Source organism: Zootoca vivipara, chromosome 5, assembly GCF_963506605.1.
Source record: "Zootoca vivipara chromosome 5, rZooViv1.1, whole genome shotgun sequence".
Taxonomy (NCBI): Eukaryota; Metazoa; Chordata; class Lepidosauria; order Squamata; family Lacertidae; genus Zootoca; species Zootoca vivipara.
Genome location: NC_083280.1, coordinates 74,164,403 through 74,185,784, shown reverse-complemented (window position 1 = coordinate 74,185,784; position 21,382 = coordinate 74,164,403). Strand labels below are relative to the sequence as shown.

The 21,382-nt window shown below is 42.5% G+C and overlaps 1 protein-coding gene across 1 annotated transcript in view; it reads left to right on the top strand.

Moving 5' to 3' along the window:
- Positions 1-21,382, top strand: part of ARID5B (AT-rich interaction domain 5B) — a 183,970-nt gene that overhangs the window by 25,693 nt on the left and 136,895 nt on the right. The window contains exon 3 of the mRNA XM_035137659.2: positions 10,541-10,766. Within this exon, the coding sequence (XP_034993550.2) occupies positions 10,541-10,766 (226 nt within the window). The remainder of the gene's footprint in view (positions 1-10,540; positions 10,767-21,382) is intronic.

The window sequence follows — 21,382 nt, the reverse complement described above, 5'->3', positions numbered from 1 at the left end:
AAGGGATAGAGAATTGCTTTGCCAAAGAAATGGGGAGGGGGCAGAAAAGAAGCTGAAAGTATATCCAGACAAACACTATTTTGCAGGATGGATTTGAGCGCATACTGGAACTTTAGGTTTGCACAATCAAAGTAGATTACATGGCTGTGTCACCTTGGCACAACAAATTCTATATTTAAAAAAAGAACCAGACTTTTTGCAGTTTGGAAAGTGATGGAGAAATGCATTGAAAAGTGTGGGATGAGCAAATGCCCAACAGGAAGACATATAAACACCCCACAACCTAATCAGGATGCATGCAGGACAAATGCTCACTGTCATAACAGACCTGCAAACAAATCAAAACAAATAGTCAGTAAAGACCAGCTGCAGTGTAACTTCTGAATAAGCTTTGTGCAAGTGGATCAGCATGAATGCTCAATAAACAGGTCATCTGGAGGAACCTTGAGATTCTCAGCATCTTAAATGGCATTTAAATAACCAGAGACTGAACCAGAACAGTTAGCTCACAGTCCCTGAGAATACCTACAGCCCTGATTGTAGTTTTGCCTTTTTACAGCATATTTAGAAATAAGAAGAAAACTTGGAACATTATAGTACCAGAGGGATGCTGTATTTCTCATACCTGAAGATAATTAGCAATTTTTTAGCAGCATAATCTTCAGTCTAAATAGGCAATTAGACAAAATAATTATTTGCCTACAAGATGCTTGTAATGACTGTAGTACCGGAAATGCTTTAGCTGCTGCCAATCCTAAATGTTTCTGGTTTTGTATCCTAGCAGGATGGCTAATTTTAAAGATTTTAATTAATTCCCACACTCCAAAAGATTTGATTGAGGTTTACAAAGCCTTCGAAAGGCCTGGTCCTCATCTCTCTTCCCATGTTTTGTAGGTGAGGCCAAGAATGCACTGTTTACCCACAACCTTCCAGTGGGGGCTCATCGTGGCTGAGCAAACCTAGTCATCATAACAGAATGGGTTGGAGCATGAGGTTCATAAGTAGAACTCTATGCAGAAGTTCCCGCTCTTGGCGATTTTCATCAGGTTACCCCTGCGGAAGCTTGCTACCCCCCACTTACTTTAGAGCAGTGGTTCCCAATTAGCTAATTACTGCGGACCCCCTATTTTTCAAAAGCCAAGCCAAGGAACCCCTACTTTTGAAAATTTTGATAACTCTGAGGTAGTTACCTCAGCAAAGCAATTTTTTTGAACAAAATGTGGGGTAGCCCCTAATAAGCAAAGGATTTTAGGTATACAGAAAGAAAACAGACCATAAAATTTGTGATATTACTATGCAAAAAATGACAAAAAGATTAGTTGGGGGGGGGAGGCAAGGGATGAGGCTGCGGGCCCCCTGGGTGCGTTCCACAAACCCTCAAGGGTCCCCGGACCCCTAATTGGGCACCACTGCTTTAGAGGGTGGGTGACTTTCTGCATACCCTCCGACATTGCTCCAATGAAAGTAGGAACAATGCTATTATTTAATAATAATAATAATAATAATAATAATAATAATAATAATTAGTAGTAGTAGTAGTAGTTGTTGTTGTTGTTTCTTGTTTTGTTATTTATACCCCACCCATCTGTCTGGGTTGCCCCAGCCACTCTGGATGGCTTCCAACATACTGTACAGTCATACCTCTAAGTTACATATGCTTCAGGTTGCGTACGACACGGAATACGTATGCGCCAAACCCGGAAGTAACGGAACGGGTTACTTCCAGGTTCGGCGATTCGCATGGGGAGCATGCGCAGATTTGGCACTTCAGGTTAAGTACTGCTCTGGATGTGTATGAGGTTCCAGAACGGATGCCGTTCATATCCAGAGGTACCACTGTATATGAAAACAAAATAAAACATTAAACTTTTTTTTTTAAAAAAACACCCTTCCCCATAGAGGGCTGCCTTCAGATGTCTTCTAAAGGTTGTATAGTTACAGTACTTGTCTTCTTGGCTCAGGGATTGCATAACTCCATACTCTCCAACATTTCTCTGATGAAAATAGGGGTGTCCTAAGGACATTCCAGGATCAAATCAGAAACTGGGACGGCTTCTGTAAATCTGAAACTGGCCCCGGAAAATAGGGGCACTTTGAGGGTCTGCTTCTGGAATGCTGAGGGAGGTGGCACAGGAAGATGCGGGGGAAGAGGAAATAGGCAGGCGTTGCCTCCCAGCCCTTCTGTGAGTGGGAACTTCCATTCGATCTGTGGACAGGAAGGGCCCTTCCTTGAATGGAAAGGTGTATTTGTGGAAGGGCTGCGCTGGATCTAGCCCTCTGTATAATCCCTGGGGATGTGCACAAATCACATCAGAATGCTGATGCAGTGTGGCTGACCACAAATCATACACATTCTACACTCATAGCGTTTGCTTTGCCGTATTCTGAGGTGTACGCCTTGATTTTGGATTAATAATTAAAAGAAACGTGAAATGTGAAATTCCAGAAGGATGAATTTGAAGGACAATCTGAAAACCCTAGATTTTGTAACCACTGTGCTTAAAGCGACATCTTTCTGAAAAGAAAACACAAGTGCACACTGGTCTCATGACTCCTAGTGTGTAGATCATGCTTAAAAAATAAATAAAAATGATGGGGATTCTAAAATTAACTTCCTGGCAAATAAAAATGCACTACCATACTTCTAACAAAGTCAACCTTCACTTATTGATTGATGAGCCCATTTGACAAGTCACATTTCAGCAGACCTCATTGTTGCTCTGTGTTGCAACAGGGATTTCTAGATTCAGATGGATTAGCACACAGAGACAAATGTTGCAATCTTTTTTTCACTTGGGCAAAGCCTCCCGAAGATTTATATAAAATAATTTATCATAAAATGAGGTTGAGAAGGGCAAATCTATATTTTAATTCAGGAGATGGGTTGCACATTTTGACATATTAATTTATGTTGTTGTTGTTGTTTCTTTTAAAAAAGTTGTGACACTCCTTCAGCCTTCAGATACAGGATGGAGGGTCGAAAGAATTAAATAAACAAACAGCATGATATTTGAAAGCTGTGCACAGGACTCCATATTCCACTGTTCTTCCCGAGCAACTTCACCTGTCCTCCAAACAAGGGCAGTTGGGTTAATTGAGGACTCTGGCTTTCATTTTCTAGAATCGTCATAATTGCATTTTTTTTTAAAATGGCAAGTTTCTTGCCTTTCCAGTAATTCTGGAAATGTAGCTCTGTGAGGCAAATAGGGGTCTCCTAGACCCAGGTGGCGCTGTGGTTAAACCACTGAGCCTAGGGCTTGCTGATCAGAAGGTCGGCGGTTCGAATCCCTGTGACGGGGTGAGCTCCCGTTGCTTGGTCCCAGCTCCTGCCAACCTAGCAGTTCGAAAGCACGTCAAAATGCAAGTAGATAAATAGGAACCGCTACAGCGGGAAGGTAAACGGCGTTTCCGTGTGTTGCTCTGGTTTTCCAGAAGCGGCTTTGTCATGCTGGCCACATGACCTGGAAGCTATACGCCGGCTCCCTCGGCCAATAATGCGAGATGAGCGCGCAACCCCAGAGTCGGTCACGACTGGACCTAATGGTCAGGGGTCCCTTTACCTTTACCTTTAGCAACTCCCTAGCAACTTGGCATATGTGGGTGGCGCCGTGGTCTAAACCACTGAGACTCTTGGGCTTGCCGATCAGAAGTTCGGTGGTTTGAATCCCCGTGACAGGGTGAGCTCCCATTGTTCAGTCCCAGCTCCTGCCAACCTGGGAGTTCGAAAGCACACCAAAAAGTGCAAGTAGATAAATAGGTACCTCTCCAGCGGGAAGGTAAACAGCGTTTCCATTCGCTGCTCTGGTTTCACCAGAAGCGGCTTAGTCATGCTGGCCACATGACCTGGAAAAACTGTCTCCCTCGGCCTGTAAAGCGAGATGAGCGCCGCAACCCCAGAGTCGTCTGCGACTGCACTTGACTGTCAGGGGTCCTTTACCTTTTAGCAACTCCTAGCATCCATGACAAACTAGACAAACTACAGTTCCCAGGTTTATTTGGGGGAAGCAGTACTAGTATTGCTTTAAATGTGTGGTGCGAATGGCTCTGTACTTTTATGTAGCTTCTGATATTTCAAGGTTCCACTTTTTATTAGATTTCTCAACTAAACCATGAATGTATTACGAAATAAATTTGGCAGGGAGTGTGTGTTGAGCTGGTAGGAGAAGGGAAATAGTTATTTTCACGGCAGTACAGAGTTTATAGTCTCTGTGTGTACTTTGTGTGTCTCAGAGTCTATGAGTATAAAGGTTGTATTCTCAATAACAGGATTATTCATTGATGATGTAGTAATGATTGTACTTGTCTTTTGGTTATTAAATTGTTTGCTTTGCTTGCTTTGAATGCCAACCAAAAGTTAGTCATAGCAATTCTTGGAAAGGATGTGAACAAACTGGTAATGGAAGCAATAATAATTTGGTCATAACAGCTACTTTGGAAAAGAGCACTTTAACCAAGGCCACATTTGATCTGGATCTCTGGGTTTTATGAAAAATAGCTGCATTGCTGAGCATTTTCAAAAAGCTGATACTTAAGGCTTAATTGTGCACAGACAGACGATCTTATGCAGAGGACCCTTAAAATGCTGTGTGCGCATGTGTGTGTGTGCGCATGTGCGTGTATGTTTGCGGCCGCGTGGCCCATTAAGTTTGCTTCATACATTATAGAATGAGTATATACAAGACATTAATGTATGCAACAGTTGATAGTTCTTTCGGGGGTGGGTGGGGACCGTAGTTAGCACTGGCTATCTTTTCAGACAATTTGATCAATTGACTTGGTTAAATATTGATCAAATACTGGTAATTTATAGCAGTAATTTATGAGAACTATGACAAAGAGAGAGAACAAGATGTTGATTCTAATTACCTCAAACAAGTTAGTTAATAATTAGCATTTTTAGTGCTTTTTTTAAAGTGGTAAAAGCACTTTACACACACTATCTAAAGCAAGAGCGGGGAACCTATGTTTTGAACTGCCTTGAGATCTTCAGATGAATGGCGGTATATAAATAACAACAATACTAATAATAATGACATTGTTGGACTTAAGCTCTCACCACCAGCCCCAACCAGGGTGACCACAGGTCAGAGATGATGGGAATTGTAGTCCAGCAACATCTGAGGTGTGGGGGTCACAGGCTCCCCAACCTGATTTTGTACAATTCTTAACAACACCCGTTTGAAGTAGGGCCAGTATTGTTATCCCCATAATGTTAGGGGGCTGAGTCTGAGATCATAGTGGCTGGACTGAGGCTGCTTAGCAAGTCAGCGGCTGAGGTGGGATATTATCAAGGAATGGACATGCCAGCTCACACATTGTGCTTTTAGAATCTATGCTCTACCAGCTCTGTAGGTACCCATTGCAACATACTTTGCAGTGTTGACAAGATTACCAACATTTAATACAGACTGAAAGTTGAGGCACTGTTTCCATGCTTTAGTTGAAGATCATAGAAAATGTCCTTCTTCTGCATCCTAGCCCACAATCTTGCCTTTTATTTTTGACCAAATATTTGATCGATATCTAGCAGGAGACGACTCCTTGTTCAAACATTTTGAGTCACAAAATGGGGAAATTTTTTTTTTAATCCGCTTTCCCTCCCCAAAAGCAAAAGTACTGGGGGTAACTTCTCATAATAGCCCTCCCCCATGTTTTCTTCATTTGGTTGGCCGTTAAGCAATATCTTATTACCAGAGGAATGCATGTGTTAAAACAGATGGGAGCCAGTTAATGCCTTTATCTTTTTGTAATAACAACCGTGTCTCCTTTTGGCCTTGTCTGAGGGCTGATTCACAGTCATGTATCTTCATCACTTGCTGACATAACACCAGGTGATGATTTGCATGGCTGGATGGGCCACCAGAGATATGACACTGGAGGTAGTACGTTTGTGGCCTCGAAAACATTGTTTTCCAATGGGGCCGACTCAGGGAGGAACCACGGGTTTGCACATGCGTGAGTGAGCCATGCATGTGGCAGATGGCATGGTGGGGCAGAGGTGCTTACCTGACCTGGCGGGGGAGAGGTGAGGTGCTGGGGAGGCTGGCATGGCGCAAACGCATTGGCAGGAGCACTGGAGTGGATTGGCCATTACCTTTGCACCATGCCAATCTCACCACCATCCTGCCCCTCATGGTTGGCAGCGGTGTCTCACCTGCTTGGAAGGTCAGCTGAGTGCCTCTATCCTGCCCCACTGTCCGCTGCTGCTCTGCTGTATACAAAGCTTTATACAGTATAGTGCAGTATAGTGTAACAGACCCTCTAAGTGTCCTTACTTCCCAGGGACAGTCCCACATATACAAAAGCCGCCCTGGTTTCTGATTTGATCCTGGAATGTCCCGCTTTTCCTTAGGACATCCCTATTTTCATCAGAGAAATGTTGGAGGAATTCAACCCCCGACCCAAGGAGATAAGTAACTGTACAACCTTTAGAAGACATCTGAAGGCAGCCCTGTATCGGGAAGGTTTTAAATGTTCAATGTTATGTTTTTATATATTTTGGGAGCTGCCCCAGTGTGGCATTCAAAGTGACAACCCAGTCAGATGGAATAGGACGTTGGAGGGTATGATGCAATGCCGGGTGCTTAACGTGGTACCCTCCAGCTATTACTGAACTACAGCTTGTATCATCCCTGACCATTGGCCATGCTGGCTGGGGCTGATGGGAGTGGAATCAAGCCATATCTGGAGTGCCACCTGTAGTCCGTCCCAGGGGTGGTGGACAGAATGTTTTTTGAGTTGGGCTGCAGAGGCCCAGAGTCAAATCCCCATTCAGTGATGACCCATATTGTTTATCGTTGGGCCAGTCCCATATTTTAGCTGTGAATAGTGTTGGCTGGTCCCCTTTGCAACTGGTAGGGCAGTAGACAGGGAGTCCAAGCAGCAGGAGCTATGATAGCCACAGCCACTCCCTGTAAGTAAGTAAGAAGGCAGACAGATGGTGGTGGGGCAATTTGCCCTAAATGGAATGGACTGCAATGATCGTGAACCTACTTTACAAGTCTGTAGTGAGGATAATATGAGGATAACCCTATGGCTGGTACCAGAAGAGTTTCTGGAGGAAAGGGCAAGATAAAAAATATGAGGTTGAATTTCAAAGTTGCAACAAAACACATAGGATGTAATAATAATAATAATAATAATAATAATATGCATTATTCCACCTGTTTGGGAGTTCAAAGCACTTCATTTGCATTAGTTCAATAATGAATGCAAGGCAGGTTGATTTGAAGTTACAAATCCCCAGTTCATTTATTCTAGAGTTACTCCATTAAAATCACTGGCTTCTCCGCACTCCCTGAATTGCGGCATCCTGATTGTTTCAAGTGTCCAACTTAAATCATGGAATGTCGGTTTTGCTACTATAGCATTTTGCTCTTTTACTAGCTTTGCGAGTTCTGTAAAACACAGTTTTGCTTATTCATCATGGGTGAAACGAGCTGGTATTTTTCCTGGAAGGCTACAGCTCGAAGCGCTTATTTCATGTTTTCTATGTTGTAACATGATCTGTTATGATAATTTTTAAAAGAGAGAGAGGTACTTATTTCATGTGTATTCTCTACAGGCTCAACTAAATTTAAGCAGCTTTCCTATAAAATATATGTTTAAAGGCAGGAGGGATGCGGGCAGGGGGAGTATTGTTAGTTTCTGATCTCGAAAACATGTGCAGGAAACCTGAGAATGTGCCAGTTTCTTTTGGTAGGAAACTTGTAGAATTTCTGTAGCATTTCTTTTGGGATTACATCACAGTTTCATTTAATTTTTAGGATAAGACTTAAATTCAATATTTGTATATAAGCCAGGGAAACTGTACCATAAACAGAGGAATTTTCTAGTGAGTCAGTGTTCCAGGAATCCCATATTTACTTAAGATCATTTATGTGAGGACTAGCTAGAACCATTAGTCATCTGGCTATGTTTTTTTATGCAGGTTAATTGTATTTTCAAAAAGTGCGCTCAAGGCAGTGCCCAGAATATATGCATATATCTCCTGGTTTCAAATTTCTTTCCAGATATCATGGAAGGCACGTCCCATTTTGCCGCTTGAGGTGAAACAGGAAGTGCTCTTCTGCCCTGCTGCTCCTGCCACCATATACCCACTTTTGCCACATGCCCTGCCCTATCTGCTGCTGACAGAGAAGCACCACCACCCATAGGTGCCAAGTTCCGGATTGAAAAATCCGGGATCAGCAGCGCCGCGGCACCGGAAGTCGCTTCTACGCACTTCCTGACATACGTAGAAGTGACTTCCGATGCCGCTGTGCCCATTTCCAAAATGTCTGCAGCGCCAGAAGTCGCTTCTACACACTTCTGAACATGCGTAGACGCGACTTCTGGTGCTGCAGACGTTTTGGAAATGGCCACAGAGGTGCCAGAAGTTGCTTCTACGCATGTCCGGAAGTGCATAGAAGTGACTTCTGGCACCACTGTGCCCATTTCCAAAATGTCTGCAGCGCCAGAAGTCGCTTCTACGCATGTCCAGAAGTGCGTAGAAGCGACTTCTGGTGTTGCGGACATTTTGGAAATGGGCACAGCGGCATCGGAAGTCACTTCTACGCATGTCCGGAAGTGCGTAGAAGCGACTTCCGGTGTTGGCGTGGCACCAGAAGAACATGGCCACCGGCAGGAGCTCCGTAATCCGAGGGAATACGGGGTATTTTGCCATTCGGGTCACCTGTGGGAAACGGTAAGAAAATACGGGGGTTTCCCGGGGAAAACGGGGTACTTGGCAGCTATGCCACCACCACCGGTGGCAAATTTGAGCAAGGGCACGCCAATTTTGGGTGAGATTTCACCCAAAATCGTGTGAGATATTGAGTGCTCTGCAAGATCTCGCCATCCTTCCTAGAATTGGCACTGATGGCAGCGATGCTTCTCCACCAATGACAGAGGCGACGAAGGGGTTGGTAGGGCACCTATGGGCATGCTTCCTGGGGGACTTCTGGCACCTGAAGCAGCCTCATGGTTGGGCCGGATCTGCCTAATATTCATGGATATACAGTGGTACCTCGAGTTACAAACACTTCAGGTTACAGACTCCACTAACTTGGAAGAGTTACCTTGAGTTGAGAACTTTGCCCCAGGATGAGAACAGAAATCGTGTGCCGGCAGCGCAATGGGAGCAAGAGGCCCCATTAGCGAAAGCATGCCTCTAGTTCAGAACAGTTTCAGGTTAAGAACAGACCTCCGGAATGAATTAAGTTCGTAACTAGAGGTACCACTATATATATTTTTTATCATGTAAAAAGTTGGCTTAAATAACAGATCCACTAAAAATGAAAATATCCACAAATGTGATGTTGATATATCTATTGATGATGAAAAGCCATCCTAATCTTTTAAGGCATTTACTATAGATGTATTTGAATGTGGGATCAGATTAAAGCAGAAAACACACAGATTTGTAGAATAGTGGTTTTGCCAATTTATTCCCTCCCTAGTCAAATCGACTTGGCAAAGGAAGAAATAGCCAAAGTAAAATGCTGCAATCTTTGAAAAAATCTCTGTAGCAATTGGCTGTAAGAGCTCTTGCTTCAATATATTGAATTAAGACCTTTGTAGCCATGGGCTCAGCTGCCAAGATGTCACAGAATGTTTATGAGCATTCCAACCACTCAAAACTTTAAAGCAAAAGTGTCAGCATATTAACCTAGGGACAGATGAGTTTGTGTGGTGTTGGGTGGAAGGAGTAGGCAGAAATGGTGTTTATCAACTTTTAGCTTGCATGTTGTGTAGGGGGCACAAGCAGATGTCAACCTCCCCACCTCCTCCTTCGCTCCCTCCATCCTTGTGAGCAACAGTGTCCCACCTAACAGGAAACCAGAGTAGCAGCTCCGCCCCACCCAGCGAGCCACTTCTGGTAGAGTGGCCTTGTGCCCTGCTTTGCAGAAGACTTTCCTACATGAGGACCCTTGGAGGACAGCCCTCTATTTGAAGGAATCTTCTGCTCCAATAGCTATCTGCTCCAAGTCTGGTTTGCAGATAGAATGATTGCAGGAAGGGAGAGCCAGAGGCTTGAGGTTTCCCATCATGAATGAGCATGTGTTGAGCAGGTCACCTGGTCAGTTCCCCCCAGTGTGGTGAGATGCATTGAATTTCCATGTTAATGATAGTTGTTTCCAAATTTGCACCTCTATGCAGGAAGTGGATTACACAGGTTTTATTAAAATCTGCACCCGCTTTTTGCCTTTTCTTTGTTGTGGTGCATTGCCTCTTTTTGGTATTGCACTGGTGGCCACCCTAGTAAATTGTTGTTGGTATGTGAATGCTATTTCTGAGCACTGTGTGGGTGTTGTGTATGAGTGTGTCTGAGAAAGTGAAAGAGGAAGAGGTACAGGAAAAGTTATTTCACACAAAAGCATGCACCCACAAATTTACCGATCTTCTCTTGGTTAGGATGCTCTGTTCCAGCGGTGGTGAAAATGAACCTGGCAAAAGCTTTTATCAAAATGGGTGTAAGCGGATGTCACAGACTCAGAGCAATAACTTTTGCCATGTGTTGCGGAGCCAAATGTGACCCTCTCTTGGTTGTCTCTTTCAGGATGAGGTTGTTGCTGCTTCAGAGAAGGTCACGGTGAAGCTCGAAGACTTGGCCAAATGGGCCCAGGCAGATTTCTCCAAATGGAAACGTGGACTGCGGGGTGAAGCCATTAGACCTACGGAACTGGGAAAGAATGGGCAGAAGGAAGCGCTGAGCAGGTTCAGGCAAACCACACACAACAGCGGCCTCAACTTTAGAGACATTTTGAAGGAAAAGGCTGACCTTGGTAAGTACACAGTTCACCTCCTATGCGATGGGTGCTGTGACTCTTGGTTGGACCACTTTCCCATTGCGCTCGTCTGTTGGATAAAGAGGCATGTGGCTGGGATCTAAAGAATCTTGCAACCATCTTCGCTACCCCAAGGTCTCTTTGTGATTATGTACCTCAAATAAACCTCACCCCCCTCTGCACATGCAGTATTATACATCAAGGAGCTTCTGACATCACTTTGTAATATTGCTCGAGGGGTCAGCAGGGCAAAGATGGGAGGTGGGGAGTTTCAAAATAACCCTACTAGGCATACCTAAAGTAGCTCCTTCAATGTCAACTTTTCAGAGCCAGTGTAAGACATCTTACCACCCGAGGCGTCCCATTCCGTGCACAGAACTTGACTAGACTGATGTTAATGGCTACTTCAACACTGGTGACAGGATGGCATCCTTCACCACCCTCGAGGGAAACAGCCTGCAGGACACATGCAGTTCTGTCCTCCAAGGCCCAGGAATGGCCAAATTGCTTTGGAGGATCAGGAGGATGTCACCACTGCCCGCACCACATGTTCTAGCCACCTGAGGTGGCCACCATGCTCTGCCTAATATTAGGGCCGGCCCTAGATCCTGTGTAACTTGACGGTCACACACTTTGACTTCAAGGAATGATGGGTCCCATAGAACTATCTGTTTCTCTTTTGCTCTGGGATCTAACATGGCAAAAAGCATCTGTAGAAAAAGCTGAACCAATGTGTTTTTTGGTGGCCCAGGTTCCTTCCCACTGATTAACACGAGGCATAATAAAAAGTCACTCCATGTTGCACACCACCCCTAATGAACCCGTTGTTGCTGAAAGTCCCCTCAGTTTCAGCTGTATCGTTGATGCCTGCCATTCCTACAACAGAAGCCCCCTTCAGTGTGTTGTGATACCCAGAACCACACCAACACAGTGTCGTGAACTATTTGTGCAGTTCTTCGGATGCGTGCCATAGATTTTATCACACACACACCCCTGCCCTGCACATTACAGAAGGGGAAGTGTATTGATTCCACAGTTGAGTTGCAGGAAGCTGTACCTGCCCAGTTGTTTTTGTTTTTGAAAAGGTGATGTTTAAATAGCTCCAAGGGTAAGCCATAAATAGGAGATAAAAAATTAAAAGTGAAAACGCATGCCTTGCCATCCCGGTGAGACAATTGCCTTCGGCGTGTATTGAATACAAGGTTAAGTTGTTACTGGGTATAAATAGATGTAGCGTTGTTGACGGGAAGTTATATATCTGTATAAAGTGTACATTTCTTTGGTAGTATTTAGACCAGGGACAGTCTGTGCAGGGTCTTGCAATTTGTTATAGGCCACCAGTGTGCTCCGCTTAGAATCTGTACACGCACTGTTGCATCAAGGGCATTTGAGGAGGCTATTCTTCGGAAATTCCATTGCCAACCGACATGATCTTCATCTCTTGTTCTAATGTGAGATTAGAACATAGCCATCCCTTGGATTTCATCCTTTGTGATGCAGTTCTCGGCTCAAAAAGAGAGAAATGCATCAATTTGTGTTTAAAATGCCTATTTTTTATATATAAAATACATTTAAAAATGTTTATTTTGCAAGGCAATGCATTCAGAAATACGTGTTTGAATTCTCATTTCAATGTGAAGGTCTGTGCAATTTATTTATTTATTTAAAAAATGCTGTTTATTGAGCAGATTTATGAATGAACATTTGCAAAAGTGACATGGGCTAGAAATAGATTGGCCCATCCCTAAGATGAAGTCTGGTGTGAATTTTTAAAAATACTTTTAGACTAGTAAACTGAGGATGTGAGAGTAAATCAAACAGTTCACAGAGTAATCAGAAGACAGGCAAGAAATGTAAAGTAGTTTTGGTCCCCCTCAGCCCTCTTTAAATCTCTCTTGGAACTTACTTTTTCATCCCAATTAAATTCTATTAGACTTTTCTCATTTCAGGATAAATCTTACACTTCATGGTTGTTAACATTCAGATAGATAGTGTATTCCCTTTGAGAGAATGAATGTTGCATCCCTTCTGCCATTTTACACATCTTTTTGCACATGAAATCAGCACATATGATGCTACTTACTGCTCCCAGATACATGGCTGTTGGCATAACATCGCTGTGTTTCTGTTGTGGTTCTGCAGGAGGATGGAGAAAGCATGGAATGCGGTGGTACTGGGTGCAGAATTCAGTTTCTTGAGAACATCATCTTTTCTTTTCTTTTAAGTTTCTAGTCCTTATGAACATACCTTTAAAACTGTGCAGCCAGTGCTTGCTCAGTAATATTTTGACAATAATATTTTGAAAGACCGTCAGCAGAGTTTTAGCTTTTTCCCATACCTCCTCATGCTCCCCTATGACTAGCAAAAGGCCATAATAAATTATGCAAAAGAATGTAATTCAGCCAAATTTGCGTAATTTATAAAGGGCGCAGAATCCAGATCTTCTTGGTACAGAATCTTTGCTTCCAGGAAATTGAATGTTAATAGATTGCACACAGCCCTGGGCTAGGTGCACCTTAAGCCCTTCTGGTATTAGCACATGTTAACTATGGCGTTATGTTCTCAATTAGGCTTAAGGGTGCTTATCTTTTTCTGGATCGTTCCCGGTGGCTGGGATTGAGAGCTCCCAACTGCATCCTGTTAAAGCTGGGAAGCAGTACTGTGTGTTCTGGCATGTACTTAGAAGTAGGTTCTAAGCCCTTGTGGTAGGGGCTTCCAAATATGGCGGCCGTCCTATACACATTGAGCTGGGAGTAAGCCCACTGAGTTCCATAGGGTTTGCTTTGGGGTAGTCATTGCACCGTAAATGCGTATAGAATCACAGCTCCGTGGCTGCAGCGAGTCTTGATGTTTGTTGAGACTTCACACAGACTGATGCCACCTCCAGCATTCTGAGAACGGTGTGGCTGCTACGCAACCGGTATAAATTCATCTGAGTATAACTTTTCTTCAGAAGCATGATAGATGTTGCATGCAGTGGTGGACCTTAGGGGGGGTCTCAAGTTTCAGTGGCTCCCCCTGCCTCTTGTGCTCCATTCTAAATAATAGCGGCACCCCCTGCCGTGCCCTTGAGGAATGAATTTGTTCCGCTAGTGCTGGAGGTTTAAAGAAGCAAGGGATGGGAATCGGGAGATAAAGGCAAGGTGTCAGGGAACAGGGACAATGAAAGACACCAGATTCTGTTGTTGTGGATTACAGTGGTACCTCGGTTTACAAACACAATTTGTTCTGGAAGTTTGTACTTAACTTGAAGCGAACTTTCCCATTGAAAATAATGGCAAGTGGATTAATCCGTTCCAGATGGGTCCGCGGAGTACTTAAACAGAAAATACTCAAACCGAGGCGTACTTAAACCGAGGTATGACTGTATTGGGAGACAAGCTGAAGGCATGGGGTGGCAGCAACTTGGGCTAGCATCTCTTTATTTAACACAAAAACAAACTAAAGCAGGGATAGCCAATGTGATGCGTCTCCTGTCTCCCCCCCCCCCCAATATTGCATACTGTCTAACATTTTGAGGTGAAAAACCAGGATGCCATCTTGTGGGGCTGTGATCCCACGTGACCCGCGCAAGATTGTGGCCCCCCAAATGGCTGCTGTGCTCTCTGTGTCGTTTGGGTTGGACTACTACTTCTATCCAGCCTCAGCCAGCGTGGCCAATGATCAGGCATAATGGGAGTTTATCAGGAGGACAGCACATTGCTACCCGTGATATAAAAGGTCTGGCCTAGCCCCTGTCCCCCTCTGTCCCTTTACTTCAGAGAAATCCCATCCAACTTTGTAGTAAGGGTGTTGTGGATGGGTGTGCATAAATAAGGCTATTTCTTTGATTTGTTTATCAAAATAACAAAAAAGCAACAATACTCTGCAGATAAAAATAGATTTGGTTGTGGAATGTATTATTCATAATGAGCATGGGAACCTGTTTTTCCAGAAGAATTGGTCTGATTAAATCACTCACTTGTAGGGCCTCTAGTTGTGTGGGTTTTTGTTTTGCTTTGTTTTTGTCTTCAAAATCATTGAAAGGATTTAAAAAAAAAAGCAAATGAACTTGCATATCCATATTTGGTAAAGCAGAAGAAAATAGCTGACTGATGGGTTATTCATTTTCCAGATTTTTTCGCAACTATGCAGTGCAAACGTGTCTATTAAAGATGGGGAAGTTGGTTTTTTGAAAAATACATATGTATCTTCATTGCTTGGTCTACTGTCTGCAAAGGGGGAAAATCAAATTATTTTATATAACACTGCTTCTTACAGAGTTCCTTTAAGTGAAGTATGAAAGCTGTAGTGTAAGCTTTATTGGCCTATAAATATGTCATTATAGTTGGACTACATTTATATCCTCTGGACTGGTGTTTAAGCCAAGAAAATATGTCTCTGCAGGTTGGGGTTTTTTTTATTAAAACCCTTTGAGACATACAACAAAATGTGTTTTAGGATAAGGTTATTAAAGCAGCATTTTCTTTTTCTTTTACTTTTTTGCAGTGGGCTCACTGTCAATTACACCACCACAAACTGTCTGTGGATAGGCAGTTATGAATGGCTTCATCGCCAAACATGCTTTTAGAAAAAGAAATAAGACAGAGGAGCCAGAACTGAGATGGAAGGAAGAGGTGTAGGGGAATTATCTAATTTAGCTCTCAAAGGCTCAATTTATTGGGGTGCTGTAGTATAGCCAGTTTAACCCCCTTTTGTGCCGTTTGAACTCGTGCTGTGCCAAATATTTGTCGTGTGTGTGTGTGTGTGTGTCGCACTTTTGAATATTCTTCACGGTTTTACGAGAAGAGAAATTGCATTTGAACATTATGCTGGGGGGAAGAAAATTTTGGAGAATTTCTCAGGGGTGGGGTGTAGCTTTTGTACTGTATAGCTTACTTTCAAGGTGGCCAAGGGGTGTTTTTGTCAATGACTTTTCTTTCATTCTGCAAAGCATCTCTGCAGTGGCCTGTACTTCTCCCGCGATTCGGACTTCCCTTAAAAAGGAAGTTGTTGGCTGTACCATAAAGGTTGAGAGGAAGACATTGCAGGGCAACTTCTCCCATTGGGGATTTTTAAGATTAGGTATTGCAGGTAATTGGGTAGGTTGGAGAAACATCTGCTGGAAGCCCTCTGCCATCTCAAAAGAGCAAGAGAAGCCCAGCCTTACATCCACCATGAGAAAGAGGCAGAAAAATCTAATCCTCTCCCATAGAGGAGAAAAAATTTCTAGAAATTTGATGGCTGATTTGGGCACGACACCAGCTTAAACTCACATATTCGTTTGGTTTTCGTTTGAATGATTGAAAAGTGTTACCTATGTGGATTCAGACTAAAGTCCATGATATCTCTGGTTCAAAAGTTGAGGATATGTCTGCACCACGGTTTCTCTGGTGTTTCAGCTTTAAAATGGTATGAATCCTCTTGTGGAAAATGCACATTCCTTCTTCCCGCCCCGCCCCCCTTTGAGGTACCCCACAAGGGTCACAGACTGGGTTTCGTACTTTGTTTATCCCATGATGATTGCTCCATCCGTATATGTAAAAGTGACAGAAAACCAGTTTTTAGCATGTGAGCATATTCTGTATGTTGGTTTGGACATCATGGCAAAACAGCATCGCATCTGACTCAGCAAAGTGTGGGTGGTGCTTGCGCTCCAACGTCACAGTTGGAAGTGGGATTCCACTTCTCATTTGGAGAGCAAACTTAAGCCATAGTTTGCTAGTTTTAATGTTATGGCGAACTATGGGTTGCCTTGGTTAGGTAGAACAAGGCTGATCCAGTCACTAAAGTAGGATTCAGCTACCAGCTGTAAACTAACCCAGTATGTAAATTTATAGAGGTTGTCATTGTATCCAGGGCTATCATTGCACCCTTTTAGAAACTGCTCTGTGGCTGTGCCTTGGACGTTGCACAGCAAATCATCAGACATTAGTTTCTTAGTCTGTTAACTTGATAGCTGCTTGCACACAAAAGACCAGGCCTATAAACAACCACTTAGCTGCTCATTTGTGACAAGTATTTTTTTCCCCATAAATCGAATGAACATTGGCTTAAATTATTCCTATCATGCCACAGGGGCCTGACACCGAAATGTGTGTGCAAGCAGGTTAACACCTGCCTAAGCTCTGTGAAGTGGAATTGTTAGACCCTGCTCTGACCATGTTTTATAACTTTCTCTCTCTATTCTTGACCTCTCTCCAGAAAGCTAGAAGTGCAAAAAAACCCAACTTCACCCATTATGTAAAATAGATTCCTAATAATTATAAATAAACCGTAATATCCATGTTCTGTCTAATGATCAGTTGGAGTACATTACTACTATACTTTCCTTAGCTGCAGATTTGTAAACTGAGGTTTTGAATTGGACAGTCGTTGGCGGTTTCACCTGGGTTTTACTGTTGATGGTATTTTCTCTTGCTCTCAGTAACAAAAATTGATTTTGCAGGCAATGGCTTAGTTAATTGTGAGAAGCTACTGTGTTTATTAAATGGCCTGACAACCACCACTCTGTCAATACTAGAACTTTAGGCTCTGTCCTTGAGGAAGGCTAACCCATTTGTTGTGCATTGAACTTGCATATTCTTGACTCTACTTTTGTAGGTTCTTGCCCACAGCATCTGAACCCATCTGTGAGTCACTTGTTGGTTTTTAAGGTACCACAAAACTTCTTGGGTATTTTGTCCCTCTACTGAGATATTGTATATGCTTGTTTGTTTTCATGGCTCTAATTGTTTGTTGTAATTGTTTGATTGGTTTAAAGCGGAGATGTTAAATTGAACTAATAGTTAACTATTTCCATAGTTTAATGAGCTGACTGCCCTTAGTTTTGCAAATTGAAACTGGCTTCTTTAATTGCTTCTTAATGTTCTCAGAAAACCATGTTTGCATAAGTATGTTTGTTTACTGCATTTTTTATTCCACCCTTTCTCCAGTGAGCTCATAGTGGCAGTTACAGGTCCTCCTCCCCCCTCGGCAGACTTGTAAAGTAGATTATTTATGAATGTACTTCAGTTTTCAAAAATGTATTGTCATATCATGCATGTTACTCACTCCATACATTGTATCTTAAGTCCATTGATTTAAATATGTCTATTATGAGTATTGGCAACAGTTCCTTCTTTTGACCCTTTCTGAGAAAACAATGTACAAATGTCCCACTTCTAGACTTCACTAATAAACATGGTGCTGTATAAAAAGAACGGCATGAAAGCAGCTGGCAGAAATAAAACAAATATAAAGCAACTGAACCCAACAAACAGGGAACTAAAAAGCCTCATAAATTTCTAAATAGGCCCTCACCTGGTACCAAAATGACACCAAGATAGGTGCCCAGCAAGCCTTCTTGGGGACAGCATCCTCCCATCAATATACCACACCACTCAGTAAGCCTAGGCTGCCATATAGTGTCTGACTGACCCAATGCTGAGAGAGCATTTGTGCCTTGGGCCTAGCCTAAGCAACCCCCCAAACTCTCTATGTGGTTTTAATAGTTTCATGTACCGATTTGTCAATATATATATATTTTTATGTGCACGCACTAGTCTCTGTTTCGGTGCCGGAGGCATCAACATTTGTCCTCCTTGTTGTTGTCTTTAGGACTTACAATGATTCTTTCATTTCTCCTTTATCACATTCCTTTTTCAATCTAAATCTTGTGGTTTAACTCAACACATTGATTTTCTGCTCAGCTGAATGTCTCCCATGGAGTTTGGTTCTTTCTTTGGGTGATTCATTGGTAAGTCATCCATTTTAAAATAACTTCTTTTTCTCCTCCCATTTAGCTCCCCCATCCCAATGTATTTTACTTTCTTTAGATTTTGTTGCTCTTATCAAAACCCTGATCAAGTCTTGGTAGATCTGTGATGTCTTTTCACCAACTCTTTTGTAAAGGACAGCATACAAAAAGAGCTGCTGTAATAATATGGATAGGAGTCACCGGTTTCAATTTACTGGTTTTGTTTTGTTTTTGTCTCTTTTGAACTAATGTAGTGTGTTTGTTTTTAAAATGCTGCTTCACATTGTATGCTATAGATATGCTTCTTCCACAAGTGGGGAGAATGCTGTTGGCACTTGGGTCTTGCTTGTGCGCTTCCCATATGAATCTGGCCACTGTGAGAACAGGATTCTGGACTAGGCAAGCCTTTGGCCTGATTCAGCAGTGCTGCTCTTGTTGATATTCCTACGTTCAGAATTTGTTGGGACTATAAATACCTCAGAGACCACCTTCTCTTTAAACTGCAGGTGCCTGTTTAATTGATTGTACCATCCATGCATCACTTTGAACACCAAAAGTACATAAAAAGGCTTCTTGGTAGCTGCTCCACCATTTGTGGAGCTCATGGGCTTGAGTTTATGCTCCTGTCTTCTACTTGTCAAAGTCTGAGCCTGCATATAGGAGTTGTAAATGTTTCTTCTTTGGGTTGGCAGTCAGTGGCTAGGATTAAACAGGTGTGGGGTACCTGAAATTTCACCAGATATTTGTGTGTGTGTAATTGTTGCGACACTTCAGTGTTATGGGTAGATGTCTGTACACAGTAATATGGTAGACAAGTGCTAGGCATCCGTACTATGTACTACTATGGTAGACATGTAGTCAACTGACTCTCAACTGACTCTCCTTTCTCCCCCCCCCTTTCTGCTTCAGTTTTTGTCTCCGTTTTTCACAGGCTACCTTGCTTCCTGCCCCTTAACATTTCTTTTGCTTATTCTACATCTCTTCATTCCGCTAAGTGTAACAGTCAGAATTCTATGGCTTCGAGTTAATGCTACCATTCAATAAATGTGTTTGTAGCAGATAAGTCTGGACCTTGTAGATTAGCCCTGAAATCACAAGATGATGGTAGGACAACTTGGACATCTGTGGAGGCCATAGTTCAGTAGGAGCACACATGCTTGCATGCAGAAGGTCTCCATTCCAATCCCTTGATGCCTTCAGTTAAAGGACCTTGGATAGCACTAGGCTATATACAATACAACATGAACCAAGTCCTTGACCTAATGATAGTGAAACTTCAGAGAAGCATATTTAACACTTGGTTTTATTATCGCTATAGGTTTCACCCAAGTAGTATTTTCTGTCTTCTTATGAAGGTTAGTTAACTTTCCCCACCCCTAGATTTTTCAGGGCCACAACTGTACCTTCAAACCAAAGGGACTGAAACGATTTGCCTGTGGTTTATGTTTGGCCATGTGCTCTTTGAATCCCCCTGGACTACTAAGTTGCCTAGTGAGAATTTGGGTGAATCAAGTACTGTTGATTTTTAGCTTCTCCAGGGATGCAATATTTCATGAGTTCCAACACCCAAGGCAGTGGTAGTATATTTAAACCTGCTGAAAAAATTGCCCTCGACTGCCCCTAGATGGCCTACTTATTGTCTTGTCTGAAGCCCCTTTTCAGTTTGTGATATAAAATCATTGAGGGAGAAAGTTCAGCCTACCATGTTTTGTTCATCAAGCTGAGCTCATCAAATTGATAGAGTCAGTATTTAATCTCCTGTTTTGACATCCTTCCAAACTGTCCCCGCCTGTAAATTACACAAGATACGAATATTCGGTGCTAATATTTTGTTTGCATTAACATTTATCTTGATTTAAACCTATTCCAAAGGCCTGGAGTGGGAACAAAAGTATAAAACCTGCAGGAAAACAAAGTAAAAGCCAGACACGTTAAGATACATTGAAAGACCCTGACCCTGACCCATAGCCAACCCTTTTGTGATGGGGCAGACTTAGTGGCATACTGGCAGAACATCATAAGCAATGCAAAATGGTGCAGCATAAATACTAATGGTGTGGTATGTTTAAATTGAAGTGATGAGGAGATCACTATGTAATTAATTGGTCTCTCAAAAATTCCTTAAAAGAGCACCGTCAAGTTCACACCAGTCATCACAGTATCTTTGTACTCATTGGTTGAAAATGTAAGAAGGTTGGAGCAAGTTTACTTCTTGCTGAGCAACTGGTTAGTTTACCACAAATAAAAGGACTAGAAACTTTTAAAAAATAAAAATGGAATGGGCTTGGAATATTGGAGTGGACACCCCTCTGCACTTAACTTTACTATCTCTGATTTTTCAAGGAATGTAAATACACACCTGAATATATTGTTTTACCTTCTAGCTTGATTTAGATGGAGCTGTCAAGCTCCAATATATTGCTATTGACTTATGCAAGACCTTCATTATATCCAATGTTTGTTTCCTTTCTACCCCTATAATTCAGTTTGTAGTTTCTAGGCTGTATATGTATATACAGAAAGAACTAGAAAGAAGGCCACGATAAGCACTTTAAGCCTCATTGGTTTCAGTGGGCCAGCTGGAGCATTTGGTTAGCCTTCTCCAGCTGAAATCAGTGAGATTTTAAAGTACACAGCTTTGTCTGGATCGTGCCCTTAAATGTGAAACTACTTTTTTCTCTGTTGAAATACCTGTAAGAAAACTGGTTTTGCTTAAAGTATACAGGTAGGACAGAGGGTGTAATCCTCGTCATAAACTGAAGTTGATTGAATATTCCTGATTAAACAGGTATGTGAAATTGCCTAGTAGTCTTGTAATACCAGTATTGTACAACTGTGCTTACAAACTTAACAGACGAAACATAAACGACTTTGAGAAATTGCAACCCACATGCAT